We start from the raw sequence: 20852 nt of genomic DNA on the forward strand, positions 1-20852 counted from the left end.
ACTAGGATATGTGTTAGAGACTTACATTTGACAGCCAGGTACAGTGAAGTGTTCATCAGACCGTAGCCGTTGTCCCCGACACAAGTGTAGATTCCTTCGTGTGCAGGGGTCATGTCGTCCAAAAACAGGGAGATATTAGACGCCGTGTCCCACTGCAGCTCCTGGTCTCCAAACATCCAGGAGATCCTGGAAGGAGGGTTACTGTCCACCTCACAGTGCAGCATCACAGAGCTGCCCTCCATCACCTCAGAGGACGCGTTCACCCAGACAGAGCGAGGAGCGTCTAACAGAACAGGCAACATCAAGTATTAAAGGTCATGGGCTCATTTTTACTGGGTTTCACCAGAATTCAGTCTACATCTTTGAAAAGCGCAATATAAAATTGATGTATTACTATTATTATTACTTATAATTGGACAGCAAAATAGATTCACTTTGATTCTATCTAATACAGGGGTGTCAAACATGCGACCCATGGGCCAAAACCAGCCCACCAAAGGGTCTGATCTGACCCAAAGGATACATTTTTTACACTGAAGATATTACCAGTCAATGGTGTCGAAGTCATTTTAGTTCAGGCAGACAGACATACAGACAAATATGATCTCAAGTAAAATAGTAGCATAATAACCTATAAGTAATGACAACTTCAAATTTTTCTCTCTTTTAAATTATGAAAATATTTACATTAACAAACTATCCTTTAAAAATGAAATGTGAATAACCTGAAGTAATATGAACTCCCTGAAATGTCTAAAGAGAATTAAGTTTCATTTTAGCAATATTCTGTCTGTTACTAAATGTAAATCTAAATACTAACTGGTCCAACCCACTGGAGATCAAACTCGGGTCAATGTGGCCCCTGAAAGAAAATGGAGGAGTGGTACAGGAGTGGTAGAAAATATACTGACAGTCAATAGAAACTTTGAGGTAGAAATGTATGCATATTTCTACTTGTACGGGGGTTGTAATTATTCACTGTGGATTTATTGACGACTTAGTGCTCAGGTAGTTGAGATAATGATGAGTTGTCATGTTGTCACGATTCATTGCACATGGGTTGGTCTCTTTGCAAAAGTGGACCAAATACACATTGAGCAGTACTCAGTGGGTATGTGCACAATTTGAGGATTGGTTTTGAAGGCCTATATAAAGGCCCAAAAAAGGCCACCATTGTTAGTCCAGTGAGCGGCATCATGCCACGTCTATCACGTGAACATCGTCTCCAGGCACTGGGTATGGTGGAGGCCGGTTTGAGCTACAGTGATAGAGCCAGGCCTATGTATGGACTGTTCCCAACCCACAATCAGAAACCTGGTTGAACGCCACAACACGACAGGCTCTGCTGATGATAGACCACATCCAGGGCGAGAGAGACAACTCCCGACCAGGACCACTACTGTTGTGACTTTGTGTTTGGCAGGTGCCATTTTCTTTTGTTAAGTTTTTTGTTTTGAAACTTTAGATTTTTGTTTCTGTATACCAATATCCTAAACAAATGAGTCATATGAAAAAATTCCAGTTTAGGGTTTCAAAATGAAAATTATGTTGAAAAATATGGTCTCAAAGTTTTCACTGATTGTGAGTGTACTAAAAGACTAAATGTCATTTAAAATTAACGTTTATTTGCAACATAATATAGCCAACTATTACATGATCAAAAACAAATTAATTTTAGCAAAAAAAGAAAAGTCTTCATTTTGAATGTCTGGGGTCACCAGAAATTTGTGATGTTAAAATGGGTTCACAAGCCAAAAAACCATTGGTGTAACTTCTCAATCACAATTACAGGAAAGCAGCTTATCAGGATAAGAAACTGTTTCATTCAACCAGCAGTAGCACCAAAAGTCCTAAAGTGACCATCTGAGAAACTGTAGGTCTTGTTTTTCTTCACCAAAGTTGCCACTAGTGTCTACCTGTAGAGGTTAAACGTGGTCGTATGAGGTGTGTTCACTTACACTTGATGTCCAGAGAGATGAGCCTCTCATAGACCAGGGTGGTGTTTGGGTAGTAGACCCTGCAGCCCAACAGCTGCCCATTGTGCATGGGTCTGGGTGTGAAGGTGAGCGTGTTGGACAGCACCGCTGAGTTACTCTCCTCCAGATAATCTGTGCTGAACTCAGGGTCGGGCAGGTAGTCGGTGTACATCCATTGGATCTCTGGTGTCATGTCAGGGCAGTTATCAGGGGCGTAGCATGTCAGTTCAAGACTCTCATCGCTGACGATTTCTTCTGGGACGTCAATGTTGGGTTGTTCTAAGGAAAATGATGCTTATTAAGTTGTAGTAAAGCAGCATTTTATTTTTATGAACAAATCCTCACATAAAATTATACAAAATATCAAAGAATATGAACCAAGACGATAAAGCAAATTTAGTTTCAAGTAGCTGTGAGTAATCCGAGTCTGCAGAGTACCCACAGTAACCTGATCCAATCATGTTATGAGTTTGGTTTCTCAGGTAGGGTTTTGAGAATAATGCATGAACATGTCTGCCCCCTACCCTGTTTCTGTCTCCATCATCATGAATCATTTATCCATATAGTTGTGATAGTGTTTATTATACAGGTTACTATTATTTGTACTAACCAGCTGCAGTAGTAGTGTATCCACTGTTAACCCTCTATCAGGCAAGTGACTATTTTTGGTCATTTCCAAATACGTAACAAGACATTACATTACTCTCTCTTCTCTCTCTCCCTCTCTTTAACTCCAACTGGTCCAGGAAGACGTCCATCCTCCAAGAGCTTGAGGTCTGCTCCAGGTTTCTGCCTGTTAAAGGTGCCCCGCCACACGTATTTCATTACTTTTATGCTAATGTCCGAAATTCTACTATGGACTGTGTAACATTGTTTGTGGAAAAAAATGCCTTGGTTACCAAGTTTCAAGCCATTCTAATGTGGTATAGAAAGCCTGCTGAAAGACTCAGCTCGATTTGCACCAGTTCTCATGAATATTCAACATGCTAATCTGCTTGACTCTGATTGGCTAACAGCTAGCCAATTAGACCCTGGCTTTTCAGCTTCCTTTACCCTGCACAAGTAGAGGAATGGGGTGTAAACTGAAAATGAAACTTAATATGCTTTGAACATCCGACCCCCAGATTCTATGCTTCTCTAGTACAGCAGACCTTTCACAACTTCTAACCTATATCCACTGGGGCCCCCGGGAATGCTGGGCCCCAAGGATTTGTCATGCCCACCCCCCTTTATGGCACCCCAGCTTGCTGTATACAAAAACTGTCACTGAGCTAGATGAATTTTGTGGGTGTGGTCTAGAGCTGCAACCGATTAATCAACTCAAAGTGATCCAAAAAAATCATTCAACCACAATTCTCCTGATTCAAAGCTTTGTTTCCTTCATTTCTCTGCTGGTAAACATTGGTTCCGCTGTTGTGTTTCACACGGACGCTTATTGTGACGCACAAAGAAGCTTCAATTTAGGAAAACTGCAATAGAATATCTCCCTTCAATCAATTCAAGTCCATTAATCGAATCGGGACTTTTTGCATTGACTTCAAGCACCTGGTCGATTAATCAGTTGCAGCTCTAGTGTGGTCTCAACCGGGCAGGCTCATGAATAGTAATGAGCTCAGACAATTTCTTCTCAGTGGCAACAGCAGACAGAGGAGGTAGTGGTTCATTTTCAAATTCACTACATAACACAAACACCTATGGACCAAACATATTTCAAAAAATACAAGTAAAGATGGCTTTGTGTGCAGGGCACCTTTAAAGGAAGTTTTCCTTCCACTGTCACCAAGTGTTTGCTCCTGGAGGATTCACATGGGTTTCTATAAATTGGCTCAAGAATCTGGTTTAGACCAGCTCTAAATGTAAAGTGTCATAAGATAACGTTTGTAAGGATGTGACACTATAGGAATAAAAACTGATGATTGATTGAACATTTTTGAGGATCTTGTGTGAGTATTTGTCAAGCATCTGACAAACCGACAGACCCACTTTGTATCCGTGCTGTATCCACATGATCAGTTTTATATGATTTGGAGCAAAGGCATCCAATAGTACCTCATTAATGAAAATCATGTACATTTTATGGTTCAAAATTTACATGCATAAATATACCTTCAAATCTGAAGTTTTTTTGTGTTAAAGTCCTAGACATAAACCAGAGGACTGTCAGCCATATTTACTGCATGGTTCTAAGGGCTGATATGGCCAGGACGTGAAGGTGGAGAAGTAGAAATACGACACCATTTAACCCCCAACTCAATTTTTACCTGTGACTTACCCAAAACTTTGAGCTCAGCGAAGTCTGGGTACGTATACATATTTGCTCCTCCCAGATCTGCACGAAAGTAGTATCTCCCTGAGTGCTCTGAGCCGATGTTGTTGATGAGCAGAGTGCAGTTCCTCTGGTGCAGGTCGCCCAACAGCTTAGTGCGGCCCTTGTAACTCTCATGTACAACGTCTGTGCGTGATTTGAAAACTACAGGAGGGAAGAGCTGAGGGTAGGGCTGACCGAAGTACCAGATACCATGAATACCACGATGTGGCCTGATACCAGACGGATACATAAAGGTGCAGGGGATGACCACACAGGAGTTGGTCATGGCTGAGATGTCCCGGGGTAACCATACATTCCACTGGCAACTGACATCTGAAGGACAATCACAGACAGACTCAGTACAATATGACTACAACAACACTGGAAGGCCCAATCCCAATTCACCCCTTGGCCCTTTCCCTCCATTTTGTGCGTTCATGTGAAGGGGTAGGGGTGTACCGATTCTCGATGAGTCGGAGGGGAAGGGCTAAGGGGGAGGGCTGTTTGGTCCTGGAAACGGAGATTTTCCAGGACCACCCTACGAATGGAGGGGTACAAGAAATTTCCCATAATTCTGTTAGAATCATCGGCAATATGGAAGTAAACACAACAAAAAGTGCAGCAGTGTAACGAAAGAAAACTACAAATGTACGTACTTTCTTTGTAAATAACTTAATCATTTGATCGTCTGTTTAATGCCGTTTCAATGTGTTATATATTGCATTTCTGCGTTTTGCGATTGATAGCCACAAAAAGATGGCTAAAGCCCATGCAACAGAGACGGTCACAGCTGCTGACAGCATGGTAAATTCTTTCACAATCAAAGTTGTTGTATCTGTTCATAGCGCCATTGATAACTGCTGATGATGTAACAGGTTTCAAAGGGTTGTCTCCTTTCATAGGGCAGTATTTCAAACACTAACCCTTGCAACTGTTTCAAGGAGTAGTGCCAAGTGCAAGGGCCAAGGGGTAGGGGTGAAAATGAAAATAGGGATTGGGCCTATTTCTTTCTTTCTTTTTTTTTTTTTTTTTTTTATAACATTTGTAATGGAGAATTTACGTTTTATATTCACATGCACATATAACATTTTACAATGCTGTTTTTCTGTATTTCTTTTTTTTTTCAGAAAAGAACAAAACTATCTATTCAATTGTTTTTCTATGTATATCTCCACTGCTTTGACTTCTTTATTTCTTTTCCCCCCTTTTATTTAAAACAACGAAACAATAAATAAATAAATAAATAAAAATACAAATGACAGTAATAGTAGCTAAACTGGGATTGCTTGGGAATGCTTGTATGAAAATAAACGTTGAACTCTATAAAGTCCAGTGAAAGAAAAGTATAAGAATGTGAAATGCAGAAATGTATTACCACTGATGATCAACAGCAGTGGTAAGAGCAGCTCCAAACACCACATGGTCTCTGCTCAGTGTTGAACCATAGACCTCTGGAAAAGCAAACATCCTGTCAGTTACAGCACATGCATCATCAGAGGGAAAAAAAACTCAAATGTCTTGTTTACAGCATCACTGCTGCTGCTGTATGAGTCACAAACAGCACCTCTGAAGTATCACACAAACACTCATCTGAGAATGTGAGCTGTACCAACAGGACTAAGTCTTTGGGGCTATAAATGACTGTATAAACCCTTCTGTCGTGGTTTTATGCACATCAACCAAAATCCCCAGAATAGTCGCCTCTTCTCAGCCCACAGAACAAACATGTAGTGCTTCTTTTAAATACCATCTCTGTAGAAAAACAGCATCATACTTGACATTTTCTGAAAATAGTATCTTAGAATTGCAAACAAGCACATATTTCTCATAACTCATCAGAGTACTTTCTTCTCCTGCAACAAGGTCACTTCATCAACTAAAGATAATACTGAAATGTGTACAGAAGAAAAAGTAGCATTTTAAGAGTGAGTGGCCTTATGTGGATTAAGAATAATCTATTTACAATTCAGATTTAAGAAGAATTTTTAATATGTTACATAATTTCTTTTGTTTATTGAATTTATTTTTAATGCCTTATTGTTCTGTATATTTACATTGTCCCAACAATGTGAACACTGGTAGTTTTTCAACTGAGTACAGTGTTTGTTTGCTTTACTTAAAGTATTTGTTTGAAATCTACACTGAACACAGTTTTATTCATTCACTTCAACTTTTCTGCTAATTTGACCAATCACAGTAGTTCTCCACAAGTTTCATTAATCATAGCAGACCTGTTTCTGATTGTGAAGATATCAATTCACTTCAGAATTATTTAAACACAATTTATATTATTTTCATTTATTTTGCCCCTGCTGTTTTCACTGTGAGCCAAGCTCCAAAATGATTTTGTTTTCTGTTCTGGTCCAGCCTTTGATTTTGACATAAAACATATTTTGTTAAAATGTTCTGTTCTGAGAGTTTTCAGAAAAGCACATTTTTATTCCAAATGGAACAACTCGCCTTTGACTATTTTTATACCAACTATTTTTGCAGCTTTCACTTAAGCCTGCGATTTCACTGCAAGGAACACTTTAAACATTGTGCAGTGTTTTGTTTTTTAATTTAATCTTTTATTTTTAATTGAAATAAAATCAAGCAAGTTTGGCCACAATCTCCTAAAACTGCTGGCAAAAATCTGTTTTTGTGTAATTTAATTATATGAACTATATCCTCCTAAGACCCAAAAATGCATTTTTGTCCTCCGTAGTGGACAAGTGTTTCACTGCTGTACTTAAAAAAATACTGTCCACTGTAAAATACATTCCATTACAAAAAAAAAGAAAGAAAATGTATCTGAAAACACTGTTGCATTATGGTGCTTCCAATCAGTGCAACTATTTAATGTAAAAAAAACCAAAACTTACTTTCCTTGGTGTCAGGAGGATCTATTTATTTTCATTAGTAACATGAGACTCAAAATAAATATTTATGGAAAACAAGTATTCGTTTTCCATTTGTATTTCTGCACATCTCGATAGTTGCAAAACAGCGCAAAACTTCTATAATAACATAATAAAATATAATTACCCTTTTATTGTAATTGCAGTGGTCTGATAAGGACCAGGCATCTGAGCCTTTTCTCTGAACTGTGTTTGGGCTGTAGATGTGCAGACAGATGGGGGTTGATGGCTCTAATAAGTGATCACTGTTTAGACAGAACTCAGTTGCTCCCAGCTCCACACATGAATGTGAAAAAGTGGCTTCAATTTGTCTGTGTGAAATCATCAAAATGTATATTTAATCTTTGGATTTGGATTCAAGAGCTGCAGAAGGAAGGTGTTTCAAATCATAGCATTATTTCCCTTGATTTCAGCTGCTGCAGCATCAACCTAATCATATATAACTGTCATAAACACACATTACACCTGGTCTAGATTCAGAGGAGATAAAATGTTTGCTTCATTAAATTAGAACTGAACTGTTTTACCTCAAAAAGCTGATGGTTAGAAACAGACAGAGACTCTGTAAGATAACTCGTCAGCAGCTCCACTACAGGGTGTTCAGTCACACCCAGACAGCCTGACAGCCTTCTTCTCTGTAAAAAAAAAAAAAAAAAAAAAAAAAAAGAAAAGAAACAGAATTGACATCAGCAGCATCAGGCGATGACATCATTCCAAGCCTCGTTGTAAGTCACAGCGTCAGTCAGTCAGCACCTGTTTACCCCCCACCCTCCACCCCTCAGTGGAGTCACTCATCATGGCTGCCATACGTAACCCCCTCGGCTGAATGACCGTCAGTGTTGGCTGAGCTCTGACACAACACCAAACCCCAGTGACCACACATCCTGACATCAGCTAGAACTGTGGAGCTACTGATACAATCAGATAAGATAAGACAAGAGTGACCATGCAAACCTACGATCACTACAAATGACAATACAGCAGGATGAGTCTTTATGTGGGACTGGTTGACTTTATGACTTTTCTCTTCTTTTCCTCCTTTTTACAATAATAATGAATCATACACTGCAAAAATCCAAATCTTACCAAGTGTATTTTTGTCATTTCTAGTCAAAATATTTCATCACACTTAAAATAAGACATAATCACCTAAAGAGTAACTTTTCAGTGAGATATAAGAACTTATTTTTAGATAAGTTGAAAAACTTATTTAAAGAAATCTTACCAAGATAATTTTCACTTGTTCTATTGGCAGATTTTTTTGGTGTGAATTAAGGACAAAAATCTTGAATTAAGGAAAAAAAAATCTACCAATGGAACAAGTGAAAATTATCTTGGTAAGATTTCTTGAAATAAGATTTTCAAGATCTATTGCCTAAAAATAAGTTCTTATATCTCAGTGAAAAGTTACTCTTTAGGTGATTATGTCTTATTTTAAGTGTGATGAGATATTTTGACTAGAACTGAGAAAAATACAGTTCGTAAGATTAACATTTTTGCAGTGTAATAATACATTTTATTTGTAGGTGCCTTTATCTGCCTGGAAAATGGATCCTTAACAGTGACAGTTATAATTCACTGCTAATGTAGGATGTATGACACCAATATGAACAAAACAAAACATTTTATTTTCCAGGTTCTGGGATTTTCACAATTGCATGTGAATGAGTGAAATGTAGGGAAAAAGTTGTGGCTAAAGCAAAGGTTTAAAGTTTCTTGACCTCTAAAGTAAAGTAGACCTGATTTCTGTTGCATGTGTTAAATATCTCAATTGTCAATTTTAACAAAGCATTTCCAATAATTTCCTGTTACTCAACAGCTCATTCATCATGTTATGGTTTAAACTCCTTACAGATATGACTACAGTATACTGGTTCTGTCCTTCAGTATGAAACTGGTGAGCCCAGTGGGTTTACTTGTATTGTTTTTTTTACTTGTTATAAAAAGCTGAACATTTATTTAACACTGTATTGTATTACAGGCTTTTTCTGAGTATTTTTCTTAATCATGTAATTTTAACCCATTAAGACCCAAACAGCCACTGGGGACCAAAACCATCTACTGATTTAAACTGTTTAATACCTGTTGATCCACTAATCCAATCAATTCATGTAAATTATTGGTGTAAAATACAGTTTGTCATCTTCTCATGGTCATCAGATATGACCCATTTGGACGTTCAGAGGCTCTGTAGTGAACGTGGAAACAGTCATCTTCTACAACATCAATTCACCAGTAAAATCCATGGAGTTGGATCAATGACAGTGGATGGAGACACATGTCTTTGTGTTCAGTAAATGATATCTGTGCTGAAAAAGTACATTTGTCTTCAGTTTTCTTTGTTTTTGATATAATAACCATCCGGTTTAATCTGAGCTTTTATGAACATCTACATAATCAGTAAATTAAATAAAGTAAAATATGTGATTTTCACTGGAAAAAAATGCAAAATAAAGAAGATAATATCACAATAAATGGTGATAAATTATTTACGAATGGTTAAATAGAGAGAAAAATTCTCTTCATTCAAAAGTAGCACTGGGTCTTTATGGGTTAAGATTTAATACTATGATTACACTAATATATGCACTGGGAGACTTTGAAGATTTTAAAGCCAGACACCCACTCAAAAGACAGGATAATGTGTCATAAGTTTTTAGTCAAGGTTCAATATTTACTGCACCTTCATAAATGTAACTGTCGTGTATGGCTGATACGGTCAGATTTAACTCATATATGCTATAGCATTTCCTACGGTGACACATTGTTTTAAGTTTATATACATCACCCTCTTCTGAACTGATGCTTCAGTATCACTTTTAGTCACATTGTCAGCACCACTTACCCTCTATGGTTTATCATTTAAGCAGTTTAAAGATATTTAACAGTCAACAACATAATGAAGCACATTTGCATTCAGATCCTCTCCTGTCTGCAGTCTGACAAAGGTAACAGCAAATACAATCTGTAAATTATTTTAGTGCAACAGTCTGTCAGAGATGTACCTGTGATAGTCTGTTTTTATGTTCAGCTTACTGACTTGCTTTTATTAATTTTACTTGTTTGCCATGACTGTAGCTTGCACATTGGAAGCAGAATTCATACATACAGAAGTAGAATCAGAGGATTTAGCCTCATGTTGCAGCAGCCGGTGTGTGCAGATGGCAGGCCTAAGAGTGGATTGTGTTTTAGAGCTTCGTGATTAACACGTCCCAACATCCCCCGGAGAATCTACGACCAACATTAGCTGTGTTGATAGAAGGGATGTGAAAAATTCTGGTGGTCTCACATTGCAAAAGGCCACAGACTTGTCATCATGCTCTGTGAAATGTGTAGATATTTATACGTATAAAAGAATTCATGTGGCTGATTTCTGCTTTTACCATTTCTCATGTTTAAAGGGGTCATATTTCGCTAAACCCACTTTTATTAGTCTCTGGTACATTTATTTGTGTATTTGGACCCTAATAGTTCAAAAAGTTTGAATTTGAACACTCCAGGCGCTACAAAGCTATCTTTATATTCATTTTGGCAAAAATCGAGTGGATTTCTACAACCTGTTTTTAATTCCTGCTTAATTTGTTACGTTTTATTACTAGTTACATCACAACACTTGTACATGTAAGGTCAAGTCTTCTGACAAACATTTCTCAGAGTATGACATAATTGTTTATCAGCAGCAGCGGTTGTAGTCCATACTGAAAATATGTCCAAACTTTGAGCCAGTTACCTAAAATGTTCAGTTGTTGGTTGTATTAACGAACACAAGCGGTTGAATGGGACAGAGCAGCACAGTCAACAACCTGGAGGGGGTGGAGCCTGAAGTGGCTCATGCATTTAAAGGGCCAGCACTCAAAACAACCTTTCTGGTGTCATTACTCAGAAATAGTGTTGAAGATGGACCTGTGGAGTTGAATTAATGAAGAATTCAGACCCAAGCATAGCATTTACAGTTTATGTAGACCACAGAGAAATGTTTTAAAATGCACAATTCCACTAAAAAAAAAGCAAAATATCACTCCTTTAAAAAAAAAGAAGATGCAAAGTATTATGTTTGAGACATCCTGGCTCTTAATGCCACCCTGTGGGCTGTGCCATTCTACCTTTTCTTCAATGTTGCGTCAAGCTCCACCATCTGCACTGCAACAAAAGGCCAAGAGCTGGATAAATGTGTCCAGGCCCAGAGACTGTGCATCAGCACTGACAGGAGAATATAAAGCCCAGCAGCCATGCAGGGCCACTGACACCACCACCGACCCAACAGGCAACAACAACAGGCTCATTGATGGGGCAAACAAACGGCTGGCACAGAGCACAGAGCATACGTGTGCACAATTACATACACGCGCACACACACACACACACACACACACACACACACACACTTACAAAACACTTGCCTCATACCAGCCTCAGCACCAGGCTCCTGCTCCCTCTCAATCCTGTCTCGTTCTTCTTCTTCTTCTCAGTGTTTTTGTTTTCTCCCTGAATTTGTCGCTCTGAATCCTAGAAGTCAGACTCTGTGGGATAGGGCAGTAGATAAAGAGAGATGTGAGAAGGAGACAAGGGGAAGTGGAAGACAGGGATTCTGTGTGAGCTCTGGTTTTTACATGTGTCGTGGGCAGCTCTGAATATGCCTTCAGACATTTCTCGAGCTGTTCTTTGGCCCACTCAGCATTCCTCTCCTCTGTTCCGACATTTCCCATGTGCTATGCCATGTGTCTTTATGTCTTGAACTCAGAGTGTGGATCATACTTCTCTCTGAGGTCACATCAAGTCATGTCAGGTGATCTGTTTAATACTAGTGGTGCTCATGACATGAGGGCAAAAGCTACAGCAGGAATAAATCATCTTGCCGCTATACAGCAACATGCGGCGAGTAGGAGGAACATGCAAACTTGTGAGATGAATGTGATTATGTAAGTTACAGAATAGTTTAATAAACTTAGAAAACTGCATTTGTTACAAAGTATTGGGTTAACAAATATAGAATGTAATATTTCTACTTTGAAACATTAAAGCTGTGGATGACTTTCATCACCAATTTTTCATCAAATCTGTAAAACCCCAGTGATACCCTAAGTATCATGAATCCTTTAGTCTTTGTGATTACACACCTGAATCACTTCCCTCACGGTGAACAACTTCAAAGTGTACTCCATCACAAGCCGTCACTCAGGCATTTTCGGAATTCCATACAGCCGCGGCAGCAAGAAGCAATGAAGTTGTTTTCGTGTTTGTTGCAGCTGCGGCCATACTGCGGCTGCGTGGAATTCCCATTCCCACAATGCACTTCACAACAAAATTTCCGAAAAGGCCCGAGTGACATATCGGTTTGGTATGTAACACTTCAAAGTTCTTCACCGTCAGGAAAGAGATTCAGGTATGTAATCATGGAAAAACGAACAGATTCATGATACTTAAGCTACCACTCGGGTTTAACAGATTTGATGAAAAATTGGTGACAAGAGTCATACGCAGCTTTAAAGCTATACCTACCGATGTGGCATTTCTCACAGCACTTTGTAAAAGTTTGAACATGAACAACCCACCTCCCTCCAAAGCCCCACCCGCTTCCTCCTGCCTGAGCAACACAGTCTCATCCCAAGTTGTCAGAAATCAACGCATGGTCAGAGCCCCGTAGCGGCACTATTTGACGCAGGGGGTATCCCTTCCACGTCAAAATCCTACGCGGAGGGCGGTCTGATAGAACTGCATGTAAACCGTCAGTGTTGTTGAGCTCTGATGCTCCCTTCTCTTAGCTGATGCGCGTGGTAGAAGCGGAGGTGGAGGTCCGGTCCGCTTTGGCGTGTCCGCGGACCCCTCCCTCAGTAATCAGATACATCATCCACCTACCGCAGCCCCTGTTCCATCAGTAGACCCTGTATTTAAGGGTCTGGTCTGTGCAGCGCTGGGTCACTGTCTTCAGCTGATGAGGTGCCCAGGCGATGGGCACGTGCACTGTGAACACACAGCTTCCGCGAATTTTCCGTGGACATTTGAAGTTTCATAATCCATACATTTATCATCCTACATTGTGTGACACCAAGTACATGCACCTGTTTGAGTCCCACGGTCATTAAAGCTGAGCTTTGTGCAGACCTATCTGTGGAGTCCAGTACACCAGACTTCCGGACTTTTATCCCCATCCTTCATTCATCTGACTCCTGTTTGTTCCCCTCAGTTGTTTCTGTTAATAAATCCATTTTTTCCCTTCCACATGTGCATTTCAGTCCTATCCAAACACATCCTAGACAGTAGACTGTGGTCAGTGACAGGAGGAGCAGCGCCAGTGAAGTGTCAGATTCAGAGGTACACATCAGATGCAGAGACGGCGATAATGGACCGGATGCTGGACGGCCGTAATGGATGACTGACAGGAGGCTCAGTCCAGTTCGGCCAATTATTTCATTCAGACCAAATAAAATGATTGGTCAGAATTTTATCAGAAATATGAGCAGTATATGAGAATTAAACATTTTTGAGTTTCAAAACCTAGTGGATTTCTTTTACATTCTAGTTTGACACTCGCTTATTAGGAGCATTTTAAGATGACAAAAGAAAAGTGTAAAAATGCCACATCATACGGTATAGCTTTAAAAATGAAGTAATTTTTTTTTTTTTTAAGTTTGAATGCTAACTAGCTAGCATCTTGTCTTGTAATGCTGCACTAGAGTGAGCACTGAATCAATGTATTCTGTCCTCAGTCCAACATTGAGACAAACAAGAGGTAGCACTACTGTTTTTAGTCTTGGCCTGGATGTGAAAAAGGTAAAATCCTATCCTTTCTCCATGCCTTATGGATTTAAACAGGGAAAAAAATATATAGTATATGGAAAAAGATTAATAATTGAGCCACTAACTACATATCTGAGGTTTGTCGATGTAAAATAGAATTGTACAAGTTAATAAAGTTGCTATTTGTGATAAAGATAGTAAAGTAACATCTAGTTTTGTGTGGAAAATCTCAGTAGACTGCATCTCTCATTTGTCATCAACACCAAAATGACTGTTTAATAAGTATTAAAAGAGATGGAAATTCCTACAACAGACAGGAGAGACTATGGAGAGAAAAGGTTGCTATGACATCATTTGTTTCAACAGTTCCACAGTTTTACAAAAAAACATTTTCTTGATTAGTTAAAACTGATAAACAACATATGTGTAAATGATGGGATAATTCAAACAGGATAAAAAATCACTTGTACATTGATGGTTAGTGTTAAAAGTGCGATGCTCTTCTCGGTTCTTCTGTGACTAAATGTTGAACTGCTTCAGTTTATACTTAAATATGTGCAGAAGCGGCTAACACACTTACATGCTAACCACAATACACTTTCACACAATACATCCTGGTGCCTAGAGCTGCACATACAAAGGCTTTAACCATCTTTACTTTGTAATATGTTTGTTAATATTCCAAATATTGTTGTTGTATAAAAAAAAAAGTTACTAAATTAATGTGTTAAAATTACAAAGTCACACAGAGACTCACATAACAGACAGGCTATAGTCCTGTGCACTACACGGTAAAAACAATTTTTGTACAATGAGTCTTATAGCTTTGAACGCAACAATATACTTGAGCTTAGTTTTTATTAGCAATATATCAACATCCTTTAGTATGTTAATGAACAAACTACAACCTGGAAAAGGTAAATGGCTTTGTGTGTATTTTTGTATTGTGACAGTGAGAGGCTAAATGCAGTTAGTATATCAGACCACTAGCATACATTAGCAAGGTAAAACATATCATGGATATATTAACCTGCTTTAGGTGTTTGATATAGACAAGAGGTGAAAGCTAATGTATTGTTCACGAAGCAACAGAGAAGAGAAACAACACATAATTTGGGGCTAAAAACAAGTCTCAAAAAGCAGCACTGTTCACTCTTTTTCCTTCAATTTCCCAGTGTCTACTCAGTGCTACTGTCAAACAGCTTATATTGATAAGACGTAAAGGCAAACTGTTTCATGGCAGGAGCTTTACTGCTACTATGTTGGACAGAAGGCTGTTGATAAAAACTTTTACATCTTTGCTTCTGTACTCTTGGACTAACACCGTCACTTTGTGGTTAAAGCTGATACTGTAGGAGTTAATTTTTTAATCTTAATCTTACACATTACACAATTAAAAGAGTTTAATCACAGTGTTACAGACAAGAAACACTTTGTATCTGATGTTAACTCTACATCATTTCAGAGGAACAGCCTTCAGGCCATGATCATTGATTTTTATGGCCATATGCAGATTTTTACAATTTCCCTGCCAAAGAATGTTTGTAGGCGAAGGGCACAAGCATGGATCCACTGAAGTCCACCTAGTTTACATTTAAATGTAACAAAGGCAACTTGTCTCACAATGTGGAACTTTTTCTCCACCCTCATTGTTACATGTAGGGTGAGTCAGTGTATCCAAAAGCTGTTAGGCCTCCGACCAAGTGCTGGCATCATCAGCTGCAGACAACCTCAAGGGAATCCCTCAGTAAACACAAGAGGGTCTGGAGACAAGCTGAACAAGAGAAAGACACATTGATGCTTTGGAGACATGTACAAATGAATACGCAGCATGCCATACGCCCCCTACACGCATGCAGCATAAGGCCTGCCAACACACTCCATAGTGTGGGGTGTGCAGCTATGTGACCTTCCTCGTCATTCGCTCTGTGCTGTTTGTAAGCTCAGCCTACTCCATTGTCCTGCTGGGACTGCAGGCATTGTATAGACGGGACATAAAGACCAAATGAGCGTCCAGCTGAGCAAGATCAGGGACATTACAGAGAAATAACTGCTTAAGTAAACGGCACAGAACAGAATGTAGGGGAGCTCGGGGTTGGCTGGTACACCGATATATTCTGATCCTTTGAATGTGACAGAAATGTTTTCTTTCTTAACCTGCCTTCATGTCTCATGTCTCAACATCTGAAAGTCGTTTTTTTTTTTTTTTTTTTATTAAGGATTCACTTTTATAGTATCAAAATATAAGTTAGTGATTAACATTGGGAACATTAAACACTGTTGTTTTATACTGACTGTCAATAATACTGTACACTTTAAGGTTTAATATGTAAAGGGGGGGGGGTAAATGTGACAAATTCATGGGGCCTAGCATTTCTGGGGGGTCCATATAGCAGTGGAGGGGGTCCAGTGGATACAGGATAGAAGTTGTGAAAATTTTGTGTAAGATCCACTGTATAATAGAGGCACAGAAGCCAGGAGTTGGCCCTTGAAAGTATGCTAAGTTTCACTTTCGCTTCACGCCAATGTTAGTTACATTAGTTATGGACCGCACCCCCAAGTATATAACACACACACACACCCCTCCGACAAATCAACAAGATACTGAATTTTATAAAGGATCCACAATATTTAGCTTTCATGGGGCCCACTATTGCTAGCGGCGCCCCAGTGTAAGCGTTTGCGTTGTCGTCTGTCTTGTGCCGGAGTTGGTCAGTTGTTGACGTCAGCTGACTTCATTCCTTTCTTAACAGTAGCCAGTGTTGTACAATATAAAAGAGTAAAAGAGGAGCAAGGAAGAACTCAGGGGCTCAAGTACTCTACATCCAGGCTATTATCATGGATGTTGGTGACTGAGTTGTTAGCTTGGAAATGGAGTTAGCTAACACTAACACACAACAAACTCCATAACAGACTCCAACACCTAAACACACTGGTGTATCGTTAGCCTTCTCCCCTGACACCACACTGTCATCATCATAATAAATACATGTACATAATAACAATTATCATGGTATATTTATTACTATGTGGTGCTATTTCTATATAGTTAAAATGTAATGAAAATGGAAACTCATCCTTTCACAGTATTGAGTTATTTGATAATAAAGGTTAATTCAATGTCATTTGATTAACCTTTATCAACCTTTATGTTGTTATCATATCATATCACATTTGCTCCCAGTTGCTTAATTTTATTGTAGTTATTCTGTAACATGGCCTGTGATGGAGCTGCTTGGCACAAATATATATCATGAATTTAATTGTGAATCAGTTAAATTTAGAAAACATTTGTATACTTTAAACCATATTTATATATAGCCAATACCTTAACCTTTCATTTTCTGTTGGTTCTACTGTAAATTATACTGCAAAGACATGTCAGAAAGTAAAACGGTATGCCAACTAATCCCAGGCTCCTCTATGAATGGTACATGATGGGGGAAAAAAATAGCATTTAAAAAGCAAGTATAGATCAGTCTAGACATGAAACTCTAATTAAAGTTTATCCATTGTTCTACCTTGTGCCAATCTTCATCGTCTGCAACCAAAGCTAATCAAACGTCAGCGCAATCTCTTATTCCACATCACGCTTCAGGGATACAGATGCTACTGAACAATCAACTCTGCTAAATCAGGCCATGACACCTTTTATGAGTCATTTTACATTATTGAAAGTGCTCACACAAACCAAACGGCTCGCACAAACAATCGACTGTGCCAAGAAGAACATTTTCATTGTGGATATCATCTGTGGCCCATGTACAAGAGCTTCTCAGGGGCTCTTGGAGGCAGGGGGTAGGGGTGGTGTGAAGAATAGAAACCTTGTATGCAAAACACTGCCCATTGTGCAAAGGAGAAACTGGAGGAATTTTTCCGGAACAGGCCCTGCTCACAGCTTGGGCTTTGCTGTTTGCCTGTGACGCGCGTTGGTCCACCACAAGCTAAGGCCCCCACTAAAATACTCAGAGGAGCAGATGGTCTTAAAACATGACTGCTCAACCTCCCACACATGGTGCGCAGAGCTGTGATAAGCCCAGCGCACCACACACACACACACACACACACACACACACACACACACACACACACACACACACACACACACTGAAATGCACATAGATTCAAACATAAACACAGAGTTATGCCAATATCCAGTCACACAGTCTGTCCAAGGTACTGCAGAGAGCACTGGCATAAATAAAAGATTCAGACTGGACATGGAGGCTTCAGAGACAACAGAACCACAGTTGTTTACTTTTTTACACTAGAAACTTTGAAGTGAATCTAAGGTGTATAAGGTCTTCATACAGTATGTTGTATGCAATATTTAGACTTTCAGTTATATAATCAGTGGTGTATAGTATTTATGATGGGCCCGGGTGCATAATAGTTACGATCACGTAGTCTAATCACATGATCAAAAAGAGACTTTGCATCAATAAACACATTACCCATTAGTCATAATTTTTTTTATCTATGTTTGACAGTATATATAGCATCATATTACAGACTGTATGTTTATGGTAACAATGTGAGTCAATCAATACTGAATTCACTATGTGTATTTACACCCCTGTACACAGTGCATCTTTTGTTTATATATATAATCTATTATCAAGCTAGTATTCTGGTGTTACTCTTTGTATAGAATCTGTGAGATAACATTAGTATTGCACTGTTGTATTGCATCTTGCCACACAATCAAACAAATACTTAACATTGCCACTGGGAAAAATCTAAATCTTACCAAGTGTATTTTTTTCATTTCTTCTCATCACACTTAAAATAAGACACAATCACCTGAAGAGTAACTTTGCAGTGAGATAAAATAACTTATTTTGAGACAATAAATCTTGAAGGTCTTATTTCAAGAAAACTTACCAAGATAATTTTCACTTGTTCCATTATGGTTGAATTAGGCAAAAAAAAGGCAAAAGCAAAATTTGTTTTGCTTGAATTAAGCAAAAAATCTGCCAATGGAACAACTGAAAATTGTCTTGGTTAAGTTTTAGATTTTTTCCAGTGGACTACATTAATAGACGTATTACTCAGCAATCAGTGCCCATCTGTATGTCACAAATACAAAGACAAATATGTGGTACATCATAGACCAGATTATAAACTGATCTGACATCTTTTTAAGGTGATAAATAATGAAAGGGATGTAAATAAAAATGTAGGGAACTCCAGTTGCGTCCATGTAGTCAAATGAAGTTACTTAAATGTCAAACAAGTCATCTGAGTCATCACAGACGTAGAAACGTTTTTCTTTTTACTTGTCATCCTGTTCACCTCCCTGTCACGTTACATGACGCTGATATCTGTGTTGAGTTTTGTTTTTACCTGATGTTTTCGATTCAAACATCTTGTGAGGGTGTGTTTTTTTCAGTGAAGTGCGAGTTTCATTTTTAGTGGACGCAGATGTCCTTAACAGCAGTAGGCATTCAATACTTACTGGCTAATTTTACTGCCTATGTCTGTCATAATATATATATTTGTTTTTGCTCCAGTATTTTGTTTTATGTAAATATTTGTTTTATGTAAGAGCCTTTGTTTCATTATATCAACACATATGTGATTCAATAACTTTTGTACCAGTACCTCCTTTGCATAAGGCCCATGGATCACAACCACCTCCAGTTCAACACTTCACACCCAACTTTGCACAGTGCATGTTTTTGCATTTAATACCTTTCTTGTCAAAGCATTTAATTTTTTCTATATTATCACCCATTATTTCAGCAAATCTTGTGTGTTACTTTCATTTGAGAGAGAAAAAATGGAACGAAAACCGCAAAACACCAACCACAGAAGACGACTTCACTCCATCAGAGTGTTTTTCTTGGTTTTACATGCATCTGGGGGTGTTTGCTCCACTGTGACTGCACTAGAGATGCAAAATGAAAGTGTTACCATAAAAGAAAATCATCTGCATTTTCCTACGTGGCTGAACTTTAAATTACCAGGTATTTTCTAATGGTTTCCAAATACCATGTTCTACAAAATGTGTGTACTATGCATCTTTTACTACAGAACAAGAGACCAGCAGCACCAATAGCTTAGTTCTGTGTTTTGTACCTGGCACACCCAATGACTCTGGCAATCCCCCTCTCAGTGGGCAGATGGTAAACCACAGGCCGTCGCTTTCATTACAGAGCTTTCCCTTCCGCTCTCAACAAAAGGGGGCGACAAACAGAGCTGTCACCTGTTCGGCCACAGAGAAAAATAAAGCGTATCCCCATTCCAGAGCTCCCCGAGCCCTCCACTTGACTCCACTGTCCTAAATTAAGACAAATGTGGACAAATTATGCAGCTATTATCTATTAATCCATTACATATGCCGGTATATATCCTTATTTGTTGTACATATTTCTCATCTGTAGTATAGACCGCTTTTATATATATATATATATTTTGTATGTATGTATGTATGTATATATATATATATATATATATATATATATATATATATATATATATATATATATATATATATATATATATATATATATATATTTTATGTATAGACAGCTTTTAAATATTTTGGTAGTTTTAGTAGCACTTTAGTAGTACATGTATATTTAATATTTTATCCTGTAGCTTTTTGCACATGCCCACATCTGTCTGTACTATGTGTGATAGTGTTTTTGCTGCTAAACAGAACAGAGCTGCTAAACTGATGTTCACTGTTCTGTGACAGTGACAATAAAGATCTATTCTATTCTATTTTATTCTATCCATCAGAGCACAAGACCAGCCTGAGACGGGTGCATGTCTGCATAGAAAAATGACTAAAGTTAACATTTATCTAGTGTCACGTTACACAATCTGAGAACATTTTAATTAAAACTGAACTTTTTAAATAAAGACCCCAGTTCCTAAAGTCGAGATCCAAACTGGATTAAAAATAACCCTGCTGATTTTCAC

At 38.4% G+C, this 20852-nt stretch overlaps 1 protein-coding gene across 5 annotated transcripts in view; it reads right to left on the bottom strand.

Annotated features, from left to right (window-relative positions):
• LOC115435371 (myelin-associated glycoprotein-like) overlaps window positions 1–20852 on the bottom strand; it is a 50491-nt gene that overhangs the window by 18273 nt on the left and 11366 nt on the right. For 4 of the 5 annotated variants that reach the window (XM_030157732.1, XM_030157735.1, XM_030157733.1 and 1 more), the window contains exons 2-7: window positions 11574–11704; window positions 7712–7819; window positions 5660–5735; window positions 4249–4617; window positions 1959–2255; window positions 26–283 (exon numbers count right to left, since the gene is read on the bottom strand). In XM_030157732.1, the coding sequence (XP_030013592.1) occupies window positions 26–283; window positions 1959–2255; window positions 4249–4617; window positions 5660–5705 (970 nt within the window). In that variant the 5' untranslated portion in view covers window positions 5706–5735; window positions 7712–7819; window positions 11574–11704. The remainder of the gene's footprint in view (window positions 1–25; window positions 284–1958; window positions 2256–4248; window positions 4618–5659; window positions 5736–7711; window positions 7820–11573; window positions 11705–20852) is intronic. The other variant, XM_030157731.1, reaches the window with a different exon arrangement.

This window comes from Sphaeramia orbicularis, chromosome 16 (assembly GCF_902148855.1).
Source record: "Sphaeramia orbicularis chromosome 16, fSphaOr1.1, whole genome shotgun sequence".
NCBI lineage: Eukaryota > Metazoa > Chordata > Actinopteri > Kurtiformes > Apogonidae > Sphaeramia > Sphaeramia orbicularis.